Source organism: Crocodylus porosus, unplaced genomic scaffold, assembly GCF_001723895.1.
Source record: "Crocodylus porosus isolate Cpor-Errol unplaced genomic scaffold, CroPor_comp1, whole genome shotgun sequence".
Taxonomy (NCBI): Eukaryota; Metazoa; Chordata; order Crocodylia; family Crocodylidae; genus Crocodylus; species Crocodylus porosus.
This window is the reverse complement of record NW_017728917.1, coordinates 13,228,972-13,241,902: the sequence shown is the minus strand read 5'-3', so window position 1 is coordinate 13,241,902 and position 12,931 is coordinate 13,228,972. Positions and strand designations below refer to the sequence as shown.

General features: G+C 42.5%; 1 protein-coding gene across 4 annotated transcripts in view; it reads left to right on the top strand.

Moving 5' to 3' along the window:
• CUNH3orf14 (chromosome unknown C3orf14 homolog) overlaps nt 1–12,931 on the top strand; it is a 31,364-nt gene that overhangs the window by 8,772 nt on the left and 9,661 nt on the right. For 3 of the 4 annotated variants that reach the window (XM_019536713.1, XM_019536712.1, XM_019536715.1), the window contains exons 5-6: nt 948–1,058; nt 8,207–11,177. In XM_019536713.1, the coding sequence (XP_019392258.1) occupies nt 948–1,058; nt 8,207–8,329 (234 nt within the window). In that variant the 3' untranslated portion in view covers nt 8,330–11,177. Of the gene's footprint in view, nt 1–947; nt 1,059–8,206; nt 11,178–12,931 lie in introns of those variants that run through there. The other variant, XM_019536716.1, reaches the window with a different exon arrangement.

Below are 12,931 nucleotides of genomic sequence, written 5' to 3'. Positions count from 1 at the left end.
TAGAGGGGGAGGATCACCTCCTTGGTCCTACTTGAGATGCATCTGTGGATGCACAACAAGGTCCGGTTAGCCCTGCCAACCGTGACCTCGCATTGGCAGCCCATGTTCATCTTGGAGTCAATAATGACTCCAAGATCCCTTTTGGGTCAAATGTAAATACAGAAAAAGTCTAGAAACATGACTTCCATCCTTCCAAGTGAGGTCATAGCCACTTAACCTCCGAGTCATGCTCACAATCAGTTTTACAGTGACTCAGTTTCAATGGGAAGAGTGGAGATTGCCCCCCACCCCCAATTTTCCCTCAAGCAGATTGGCCCATAGTCTGATGGCTTAGGGAATCCTCCTAGGAGGTGGGAGCTGTGAGTTTGGACCTCCTCCAACTGAGGAAGCTATTGAACACAGGTCTATTAGTTTCTAAGCAAAAGCTCTAACTGCAAGGTTTCAGTTTATGTATGGATTTATTACCTGCAGCACTGAGCGCAAATACTACTTTTATTTGGATAATTTCTGAACCCTCTAATGTTTTCTATTTATAGTATTAATCCCCAAATGTATTTTTGCCTTGGAAATAAAACATCACTAAATTAGGATTTTAATATTAATATTCAAAACTAAGAAACTGTCAGGTTACTATTTATAAAAAATGTACTACAGTTACACAAAAAGAACCACTATGAAGAATTTCTATTCTACCTCATCGTCCACAAGAGGGCATATTCAGTCACTCCATAACTTACACTGGAAAGTGAAATCCTGCCAGCAACTATTGTATTGTGTAGTTGAGGGATCTGAAATTTAATATGCAAGTGGTTTGGCCTTTTTCTTAATTGCTTCACACGTAAGACAACATTTACTAACACACTGCATGTGTATATTTTTTATGAGAAATTGGTTTAGATTAGATTCTGAATCAAAGTTTAAATTGCTTTTTGTTATATCTTTCCTAGACCGTCTATTGGGCATCAGTTGAAGAATCTCTTCCCAAGTGGGAGCAGTTTCTGTTAGGAAGAGCACAAACTCCTGTTGGTTTTAAGAAAATGAATCCTATAAAACAGAACGTAAGTCACCCAAAGGGAGGAGCAGAAATGGAAAACAAAACAGATAGTCTCTTGGCTTAACTGGACAAAATAGTCTACTCAAGCAATGGAGTACTGGGTCATTAAATTGAAGTTTAAATTGTAGATGAAAGTGAATCATATCTGATAGTTTGTTTTCATTTGTGTGTCTATGTGGACTTGTTCAGCTAAACCTTAGTCTTTTAGCTGAAAAAGGTTATAATAATACTGCTTGTGGTGAGAGAAACAATACTACTTGAACATGTTGTTTGACTCACAAATTAGGGAAAACGGTGTACGAGAGCCCAGCAAGAACAATCACCTCTTCAAGATGGAAAGAATTATAGGTTACTTGTAATCCTTCCTCATTACATTTTAAGTGACTTGTTTAAATTAATCTAGATTCATATCCTGTCTTGCCTTATCTTCTGCCTCTGTGCCATGGAGAGCTCTACCTCTAGGAAATGTAGGTAGTTTACAGTGGGCTGAGGGGATAGTTTAGTTAATGCCTCTGTAGAAACTCCAGTGATCGAGCTGCATAGAGCATACTGTACATTCCCAGACCATGCCAGAAGCACTAAATTCTTGGGGTCTTTGCTGATCCTCTATAAGTAACTGAAACGTCTGTCACTCCTCTGCCATACTCTCTTCTGCTAATTAATTTTCTATTTAGGGTCTGGGTCCTGGATTTATGACAATGGAAGCCAGTGTGAATCTGGTATGAATCCAACAATAAAGTTCACTTTGCAGCCTCTGAAGGAAAAAGCAAGAGTCAGTTATATTTAGTCCCTCTTAGTTTAAAGCCAACCGTTGTGCCGCTTTCATTCTTTTAATGGGTTAGGTCATGGGAGCCTGAGAGAACCAGGAAAAAGCCATCTTCAAGCAAGCATCCCACTCCTGGAGTGCAGGAGGTGAGGAGCTTGCTTTCTGTCTTGGACGCAGGACAGCTCTTCAGCTCCCCACTGCACAGATAGAAAGCTGGTGGCTTTTTTACTTTGATGTAAGGCCAGCACTTTGGCTGCTGGGCCTGGGAGCCAGCATCTGTTGCTTTCTAGTGGTTACATGCTGTTGCACTTGAGTCAATAAGAAAAATAGCATTTCTGTTTCAATACAGGTGGCTAACACTCTCTTAGCATAAGAACAGTTCATAAACGTGTGGATCAGGGATGTACAGTCCACTTCGGTTAGCCACAGCCTAACCAAATTAGTTGCCAAGTTGAGATTTAGGAGCAGTGAGTCTATCCCCTTCCTTAGTGGCAGGGGATGGAGCCTCCTGTTCAGGTGCGGGAGGTGGGACCTGCATCCCTGTATCTGAACCTTGTGTTAGGAGTGAATAGCATTATGTTCCCTGGCCAATGTTTCCATAAGCATCACAGTCTGATCACCTGAGATCACAGCCCCTTTACACTGCCCCATGAGGAAAGGGAGAGCTGGGTACCTAGAACATAATGTGCATTTAATTAATCAAACGAGATTTAATTATCCAGCACTGAGGCATGTTAGTGAGGAATGTGTGGCCCCTCAGAACAGGGATCAGCTTCTCAGCTGGAGAGCACGGGAACAGTTTGTGAGGACCAGCATCTGCAGAGGCTCTTTTCTGTTAGAACAGTGCCTTATTTGCTGAATTAAAATTGCTCTCAGATTCACCAACAAAAAATTCCCCTCAGCTGTATGAAAATTGTTTTACGTTTTTCAAGGGAATGTTAAAAGTTCATTTTAAACTTTTTCTATTGAAGTGTCCATTAAACTGATAAGTTTTTACAGAAACTGCCATCTTAGAAATATCCTGTTGAGTGGGTGTTGGTGTTTGTAACAATAACGTTGTTTTCATAATATGTGATGGCAGATTAGCACGCTTCTCTGCAGTGTTGTTAACAGTTGTAATTAAGGAATAAACAGTAAAGGGTGTCAGTCCGATGACAATTTCATCTATAGTGTCACAATACAAAATGTCACAAAATATTAGAACTGTTATATAACTACAAAAATATCAAATTAGGCTTTCATCTTAGAAGCAGGGAGTTTAAAAAAAACCTGGCATAGAGACTGTCGCAATTTTATACCTACTCAGTGTTTTGTCACAAAGACAAGTTGGTAATATTTTCTTCTGTAAGATTACAAGCATAGTTCTCAGTCATACATTTGATTTAACAGGCATGCATGTGGCTCTTTAGAAATCTGGGGCTCTGGATTTTTAAACTCAGCTGCATTTAGCAGAGTGGAGGAGAAGGATCCGTTTTTATGAATCCAGAGGATGCCTTTCAAGGGAAGTTGGGTGCCCAAAAGAAGGATAGGATCTCCACCTGGAGATGTGGATTCGGTTCCTTCCTCTGCCACAGATTTTTTGTGTCACCTTGGCCAAGTCACATAGAGCCAAATCTTCAAAAGTGCCTATATAAATTTAATCTCAGCCAGAGGTGGGCTCCTTTTGAGGATCTGAGCTTTTGTTTCTCCATGTCTGAGTTCACCATCTGTAATATGGGGATATGGAATTTTCCGAACTCAGAGGGGAGTTGTGAGTGTACAATAAAAAATTTGAGGTGCTTGGATACTATGCTACATAAATACTTTGGAGTGGTAGAAACTCCTTGAGAGGTGAATGGAGATTGGAAAGCCTAACTCTCATTTGTGCCTTTGAAAATTTCTAGGACATCAAATAATAACGTAACATTTAAACCTGGTGAAATTTAATTTAGTATCAGTTGACCTGAAAATGAAAACTTAAAATGTATTGAAATTGTGAACTGTTGATTTAAGGAAAGAATCATACTCCAAAATTTAGGCTGTTTGATCTATGCAGTTAGTGCCTTCAAATAGATTTATTTTAGCTAATTTCAATCAGTTGAAACAAACAGAGGTTTCAGGATTAAAATTCAGTGAGACCATTATGCTTCTAACAAAGGGCTGCTTTATGTTGCATAGAGGGGCGCGGCTTAAATAAAAAACTTGCACTGAAAAAACACTGAAAGTGCCAAACTCATCCTTCCTCTTGAGGGGCAGGACACTGAAATTTGGGATTGTTTTGGGACATGATCTTGGAAGCAGCAGAAATGCTGGTAGTGCTGGAATACTGTCCAATGCAGAGAAGTCTATGGAATGAGACAGACCAAGAGTAAAGCACCTAAACTGAGAGTCAGAAATAAGCATAGTCAGAGAGAACGAGGGCCTGCAGATTGCCGTCTGCACCAGCAAGCATAACCACAAGCAGTCAGACTAATACATCCAGAAGTTGCGTGCATACGGTGTGGAAGAGCAAAGGAAATGAACCCGAGTCATGCAGCAGGGCAGCTGAGGTCAACAATGGGGAACGAAAGCAGGCTCCAGACAAAGCAGGGGAAATGTACACAATTGTACTGTACGTAGCACTGAGTAGACCTGTCAGCTGCCTTATTAGCTGTGCACGTATTGCTGGTGCTGTTGCTAGTTCTTTGTGCCTTAACTTGTGACTTATCTTTCATAGGTGTTGGCCCTGATCCAGGAAAGGGCTTTCATATTTTTGCATAAATCTGATTGATGATTGTAAGATGATGAAAGCTCACGCAGTCCTAGGAGAGATGCTTTCCTGAATCAGCAGTGTTGTTTGAGTATGTGATTCTGTGTAGTCCTTTCCAGCTCTGACCCTGTCATCTTTTCTTAAAGTTTTCAGCTTATGCAGTTTTCTCTCAGTTCTGAGCAAATGCTTTTTCGCTCCGGACCTAACCAAGTAACTTTCTGCCTATCCCCCTATTCTTGTCCAGCTTTGCACTACTTGTCTTTAGTGGCAGTATGTTTCTGTCAGTTACACTGCATAGCCCATGGTAGCCTGTGCCCCCAAGCTCCTAGCTGAAACAAATGCCTACTTGAGAAGAACAGCGGGGAAAGCAAATTACTTGGCTGTTGGGAATTATCGTTTGAGTATCTCATAAGAAGGCATACTGAATCACCTTATTTTTTTAAGTTAATATAGAAATGAGTAACCGCTGTACTAACCTAGGAACACAGCTTGATTCATGCCCATCTCATCACCACCAACACCACCGCATTTTCTTATCTGTGTACCTTTTGGTCTCTCCTGGCAGTGAGAGTGGGACAAAGGGGTTGGTTAGCTATCTCTCTGGGGGATGAGAAATTTCTTAGTTCCAAATCCTTTTTTTCAAACCCATTGGTACGTTCAATGAAAAATATAGGCATAAGAGTACTTAAGGGGTTTATTAAGCTTTGTCTGCGCTTTGCCTTTCTATGGTGTCCTCTCACCTGTATATAGGCAAGATCATATTTTTTCAGAGCCTGCTCAGACTGTGATGGGGCTTGGAGCCTAGGGAGCTGTTTATCAGACTGAAGCCCAGTTCATATTTGTGTGCATTGAGAAACCAATAAAACCTGACTGAAACTGTGTGTAGTTTCAGAGGCTGCTTCTCAAAACTGGACCTTAAAGCTATTTAAAAAGTGTTTAATATGAATACTTTGTTTCAGATACAGCTAAGCTGCACAATATACAGCTACAACTTGTTATAATGTATCTTCCATGATTTGAAGGTTCTTATGCCATTTTGATATAGGGATATTCATATTATATTAATATTTTGCTTAATTCAGAGATCAAATCCATGGCAAAACTATTATAAAGTTGACATAAAGCTTGATCCTGCACTGACTACATTTTCGGATTCTAGCACTATATTATATGTATGACTTACTGTGGAAAAATGCATAAATCAGAGCTGAATTTGGTTGAGTTAGTATGAGTACTGTAGCAGGCAAACTGAGTTATGGTAAAGCTGGTACAACAAAACCGTAGCAGCAATAAATAAAAACCGAGAACTTTGGTTACAATAAAATGTCCTTTCCTGAGTTCTTGTTAGATGCTGAATTGAAATAGTGAATTTGCTGCATGAAGATCAGAATTTCTGAAATGCACTGCTAAGAAACCCTGTATTCTGACAAATCCAGAGATGCAATGATCCATCTGGGTTTTATTCTTTTACAACAGTTACTTAAATATTTGGGATGCAAAATTGTCTAAGGTGTTTCTTCAGTAGCAAGAGAAGGATAGAGCTTTTTAAGCCCTTGTGCAAGAGAGAGGTGCAAAAACAGTTCATTACTGGAGTCTTTTGCTGTGTTAAGTTATTTTTTTCTAGTAAAAGGACAATTTTAATTTGGAATTTGCTATTCCTTTTGAACACAGCTGGAACAGCTCTTTTAAATGCTCTAATTTGTGAACACTGCATATCAAATCTACTGGTTGTCTGTCCTTTCTGTTAGCCATGTCCTAGAACTTTATTAATAATGTGGCTTACATATATATGAATACTAAATGTGATCATTCCCTTTCATAAGTTCCATCAGCGGTGGTGATAGCATTTACCAAAAAATGAAGCAGTCTTTTTCTTGACTCTCAAAACATTCTAAACGAAACTCCTGAATGGTGTGAGATGACAGCTATATCACTCACATGAAGTGGGTTCGAGCAAAGCCAGATGCCGTAGGATTATTTTACATGTAGGTTATAAATGAAACAATAAGAAAAAAATACTGTCCTTCAAATCACAATCTCCTTGACTGTTCTACAGCTTAAACACAATAGGAGGTGCTTGTCAAATATGCCCAGCAGTGTCACAAAGCATAGGCTTTGTTTCCCGACTCACATTTCTCCATCCATATTTAGTTTGTGTATGCTCCCACTAGCTTCATTCAAAGTACTCTCCCTGTCTCCCTAGAAAAGCTTCCTGTCGACAAAGTGAACCACAGGCTTGCAGCTTTGTTTAAGCTGCTCTCCAGCCTGCACTGTTCTCCCGGCTGCAGCCACAAATACACATATGCTTTCTGGTTCTACTCAAAGATTTTTCTTTAAAAAACAAAACAAAAAAACCCAACTGGTTATCTGAGAAGATGGAGTTGCTCAGAGGTAGACACTTGATACTTAGGAAAGCCCAAAGCAGGAGGTTTTTCTCCATCATTTTGGGAAGTTTGAATTGAGATGGAAGAGTGAATGTTGAGGAAAATCTTGAGCAAATGCTTTTTCATTCAGGAGACAAAATAGGACAGAGTTTATATTTCAGAGGGAGTGGGGGTGTTCCCAGTCAGACATCGACACATAGCAATGTACTCCCAAAAAGTAAACTAAAGAATCTTTGTATATTCTTAATCACTTAATAGGACTGATCATTCAAAAGGAACAATAGATCCACTGCTAGTATGCTTCCCTGGAAATAAAGGTCTATAATGTACTAATGTGAGAGACCTAATCCATGAAAAAAAAAAAAACAGATTTGTGTTTAAATGAAGCCTGTCACAGTTTTTCTCTGCTGTCTCTAAACTGCATTCAGAATGAGTTTAAGGAATTGTGGCTGCTCTGTACTATTATTTTTTTTTAGATATTTCCTTCCTTTCCCTGAGTTTCCGATTGCCAAAGTATTTGGAGTATGTTGGTGTTTTTTTCTGTATAATCATCTTTCTCCTACTAAATTCATTTAGTGATGCCAGAATCCCATGCTAATGACATCACAATTCATTAGCAGACTGAATCAGGAGGAGAAGGTTGGTTAGGAATTAAAAAGTTTTTATTTATGCAAAATACCCTGGCAACTGGCAGCAGTAGAGAAGGTAACAGTATTTCTGAGAGTCATTGGGACTTTTGGAAAATGATTGTAAAGGGTTCCAAGTGCCCTTGGAATAATGAAAATGCCTGTATACTTTAAAAGCCAAATTCTTCCTTTATTTGCACCCAGAACACATTACTGAGTGAGGGCAATATTTCCAGGCTGGATTATGAAGGCTGGGGTCTTCCAAATTATTTAGGCACCTCACTCACACTGGTTTCAAATATCTTTCAGGATCTTTTTAACACTTTCTTTGGCTGTGCTGGTTCAGACTCCCTCAGCCTCTTCCACAAATTACACAAGGACCAGTTTTGGCTGATTTAGCCTGCTGTCATCATTAGCAGCACTGGATATTGAGTTAAATGGATCCTGATCGCTGCTTAGGATTTCCATCCTCTTTTGCAGTAAAATAAGAGCCCAATGATCGTGCTTCCAAAAAGGTGAAATCCAAGCTGGCTTTAGGAATCACCTGGCCAGCTTTCAATTTCTTCCTTCAGTGATGAGGAGTTTTGTGGCATAGCAATTGACATATTGAATCGGAAGGAGAAGTTGCCCTTCCTACTCTTTCTATAGCAATACGACGAACTAGCAACCAGCCCAGCAAAAACATCAACACCTGCTGAAACGTATTCCTCGTTAGACACTCCTGACCACACTATGCAAGGTGGGAGCCACAGCTTTGAAGCTCTGAGTTGATGAGGACACCTGGCAACTGCTACAGCCTCAACCCTTCCTAGATTTTTCTGAAATTCTCATTACATGCTGCTTTTCATCTCAGAACATTTTCTTTGGGAAGTTTGGTACAAAGCTGGAAAGGGAAATATAAAGTTACAGAAGTGCCTTGAGACTTTGCCTGAAGCTCACTGTTAGGAAAGTTCCTTTTCTTGATTCATAATGTTTCCAACCTGGCTTAACCTAGAAATTCCAGTGTATTTGGAATTCAGCAGTTTGGGTTAGTGGAGACAAAGATATACACTACTAACACAATAATTAACATAGGTTGTGGTATCTTACACTAAGGTAACCAACAAAAAAGGTTAATACTGGGGATTACACAAGGTTATAAAGTGGAGCCTTTAGCAGATTGAGGGAGGGGTCTGGGGAGGAAGTGTTTGCCGAAGGGAAGAGCTTGGAAAAGGATTCTGTTTTGAAGAAATCTGGTAGGTTACAGTCTTGGAGGAGGTTGTTCTTTTCCCCTTCTCTCAGCTAAAGAAAGCTTACGCTATCTTTTATTTGGGGGGAGGGGGGAAATGGGATAGGGGTGCTGGAACAGACTGAAGAAAACCCCAATTTTGATTCCTTGGTTGTAAGGCTGGCATAGAGAAATACCCTTCCCAGAGGTGTCTGTTTCTCTAGTCTTTAAACAGCAGGCTATGGTGTATTTGGGGAAAGAGGGGAGTGTTCTGCTAGTGGTTACAGCCTCATCTAGTGCTGCTGTTGTGTGCATACAGAGCGCCGAGATCTCTGCTCTGTACTGAATTATGTGCAGGGAAGACGAGGTGAACTGGGGCAGGTGATAAAGGAAAGGAAGTGATCAGCATGGAGTTGTGCTACCTGGCTGAGGAAGAGGGGCCTCTGGGGAAGGAAAGAAGGGGATGTTCTTAGCGAGCAAGAGACTACTTGGACTGAAGGAAATGTAAGTGGCTTGAGGGTGTAAAAGGCTGGGGGGATGGAAGTGGGTTGGAAAAGGCAGAACCCCTTGCTCCACGTTAATCTTCCAAGTGATTAAAACATTCAGCATGTGGTATGTCCCTCTTCTCACTTGGCAAATCTGCAGGAAGAGAGCCCTGCTCTGATGGGTCTCACCGAACTAGCTGAGCAGAAGGCTCCTCCTAGGGACCTAACACACCCACCCAACTGAAATGTCTGGTCTCTGCTCAGAAAACCTGAGAACTGCAAAAACAAAAATCCGTTGAAAAGATTCCAACATGGAAACGTTTCAGTGGAGTCCACACACCACCCACGGTTCCCTTCTCTACAGAAATGTGACGCACTTGATAGCCTTCTATTAATGACCTGTTCTATAGCCAGTTCTCACTCTTGTTAAAACCCTGGAGAAATGCAGTGAAGAATGCGTTCTATAGGAGGGCAGGAGAGAGAGAATTTGCATTCATGCATGTATGCACATGTTGGCAGTATGGTAAGGAGAGGTGCAGATATGTATGTTCTCAGTCTGCGCGATCTGTTCTTGAGAGGTGCCTGGAAGGGCTCAGAAAATGAAGGGTGAAAGTGAAAATGTAGGCAGAAGAGAGCAGTGGGTGAAAAGAGCATTACATGAAGGAATTGCAGCGTAGGAAGGAGAAGTACTGTCTATCAGAAACTGGTTAAGAAAACAGAGCAGGAATAAATGGTTACTTTCAACAAGGGAGTGGAATACCTGAAATTTCTGTTCTGGATCAGTCCCGTTTGATATATATTAATGGTCCCGAAAAGGGTATGCATAGTAAAGCAGAGAAGGTGAGGGATAATGGAGTTATTGAAGCAAGGGGGCTGGGGCGGACGCGAATGGACGGCATCGTGGCAGGCGGAATTCCATACTGACAAACGCAAAGTGACACACATCGGAAGGCCCCATCCGTGCTGAATTTTGCCGACAACTCTCTCTCTCTCTCTCTCTCTCTCTCTCTCCCTCTCCCCTAAAATGTTAAGAACTAAACTCACAGTGGCCACTTCAGAGAAGGATTGAGATGTTGGTGCAGGTGGCCTGGAGAAAATCTCTGTGCAGGGTGGGCAAATGTTGGGGAATGTATAGAATGAGATTGAAAATGCCACAGTGAAAACCCACAGTGCATTCTCCTCCTTTGATTCTGCTAACCATTTCTGTAAAAAAAAAAAAAAAGAAAAAAGAAAAAGAGAGAGCACAAGGAGAGTTCAGAGGTAGATGGTGAAAAAAACATGAATGGAGACCCCGTGAACGCTAATATTAGCCCAGGGCTCTTGACAGTGATCAGTGCCAGAACTTTCTTGAGACAATGCAAGAGCCCAGTAGTAGGGAACTACAGAATATTTTTCCGTAGAACAAGGTTCTTCCTATCTGCCCTAAATCCGAGGCCAGCATCAGATACGTTTGCACCAGTCTGGTTGAATCCTCCCCATGCAAAAATGCAGCAGCTCTTTCAAGTTACACAGTACATAGGAATCCTGATGGAAGTCTGGTGCCCTTGGTGGCTGTCAGGAGCGAGGATTTCACCCCCAAAATCCTAGCACTGGAGCACTGTCAGTATGCAGCTTCACATGCAACCCCCCCAAACAGATTCTCAAAACATCAATATTACTGTAAAATCATTAGGTCAATTTATCAGACCCCTGTCAGGTGGTATCTGGGGAGAAAAAGACACCCAGAAACAAAAACCTGTAAATATTTAAGCCCACTTTTATTATTTTTCCAAACGCTCCTTAAGAAACTGTTTACACACAGACTTAAACTGGATAAGTGAAAGTGATGCAAACATCTTTGTCTGTGGACACGTGGTTCAGAAATGGCTTGTATCAATTTAGCCCTGTATTGACTTAAGCTAAATTGCTAAGCCACTTCTAAACCAAAGTCAATACTGCCTTAGACCAAAGTTGAGATAAACCCAGTTCTAGACCGTTTTAAGAGTGCATCTGCACAGGCCTTGTCTAGACTAGGGGAAAAGCTGATGGTTTTCTTTTTCTTTTTTAAATCGAGCTAGTTGAAGGTAGCTGCAAACCCACTGAATGCCCTTGTAGACACAATTCAATGCCCTTAGCTCAATTTTAGCAGGTGGAGGAAAAGATAGCCCAGTGTCCCGCCAGGCTGCTTAAACTTGTGCAGGCTCGGTCAGGTCTTCCCTGGAGGGGAGGCCAGGTCTATTTTGAAACCTGTGCTGGCATTTCATGAAGGCAAGGTGGTCGTCATTTTAATGTGCTAGCTGGCTGAGCTGAACCCTAAGATGGAGTCTGGGATTTACATCTAACAACTACCACGTTAAAAGTTTTATAACTATCTATCTTGTCTTCACATGCTTAAAATACAGCCCTCCCCCTGTTCGATGCGTAGCCTTGGTGCGCAGGCCGGCAGTAGCAAAGAGGTGTGATGAAGCCAGGCTTCCCTCCAGGCTCCTGTGCTGGAGTGAAGGCTGGGAGGATGTCCGTCACCCGTGGACGTGTGACTTTGCGTGTGACTTTGGCTGCAAGCGTAGAGGCAGATGGTGCTTCCCAGGCCTCTGGCTGGGGGGGGCTGACCGGGTGGCTGTGACCTTCCTAGAGACTTCAGGAAGGAGGATGGTGCTAGCAGAGGTGTGGGGGGTGGACGGGGGCCAGGCCTCTCCACAAGGAGAGGGCGAGCAAGCCGTGTCCTTGTTTGGCCAGTTGGTGCTGGCTGGAGGGCCACCCTGTCCAGCAGCAGCATGCTGGGGAGAGGACATGCCGGGAGGTTTTTTTCCATCCCAACGGGGCAGTGGAGCCCTCCACTCCATCCCCAGCAGGGGCCTTTCTTTTCTTCTCCACCAGCTTTGAGCAGTCCTGTTTCAGATTGGCCTTTTTATGTTTGATATAAAGAATAGTTGTTGGCCAATTCCATCTTTTCATCACTGCTCTCCAGGCCTGGATCCAAGCGGCTTGTCAGATGCTCATTAACTCCCCCTTTGGCTCCTTGCAGCGTGTCTCCTAAGCTCATTGTGCCAAGAACTAGCGCTTCTTTCTCTTTACACGGCTCCCTTTCTCTGCTCCATCAGGGAGACAAATTACTTTCCAAAAGGGATCGCCAGGGATGGTTTAATGAGAATTTCTCGGGGGCTGGCGGTGGAAATCAATGTAGTTAACATTCGGTGCACTTAATTGGACTTTTCTCTTCTGCCTCCTTCAAAAAAACTCTGGAGCTATCCTGTTAATCTCTCATTTGTAATCAATTGTGTTGACTAAACAAAAGTCTAGGTCGTCCTTTCTTCCTGTCCCAGACAATCCTTTGTTGCCTCTAAATGCCTCATTCTTGAGTGCTCCTGGTCGTGTAGATGGGTTCGATTGTTGACAGTTCATTATTGCGCTTTTGTCCATGTAATCTCCCTCGCTGTGTTTTGCATGTGCATGCCTTAATGAGCTCCGTTGGCAATTAACATGTTTCTAGCAGCAAACCGGTTGCTCAGACGTTTGCAGAGGGGAGTGCAGGGAAAAGGACAACGCAGCTGCTTTGAGTCGCTTCGCTTCGCTCCGCTCCCCGGTCCTTCTCGGCCGGCCGGGACACACCTGGGACCCCGCCTCTCCCGCGCCTCAGGCGGGCATGGGGCTGGGGATTAGCGTGCGGCAGGGGGGCGGACACACGCACGCACGCACACACAC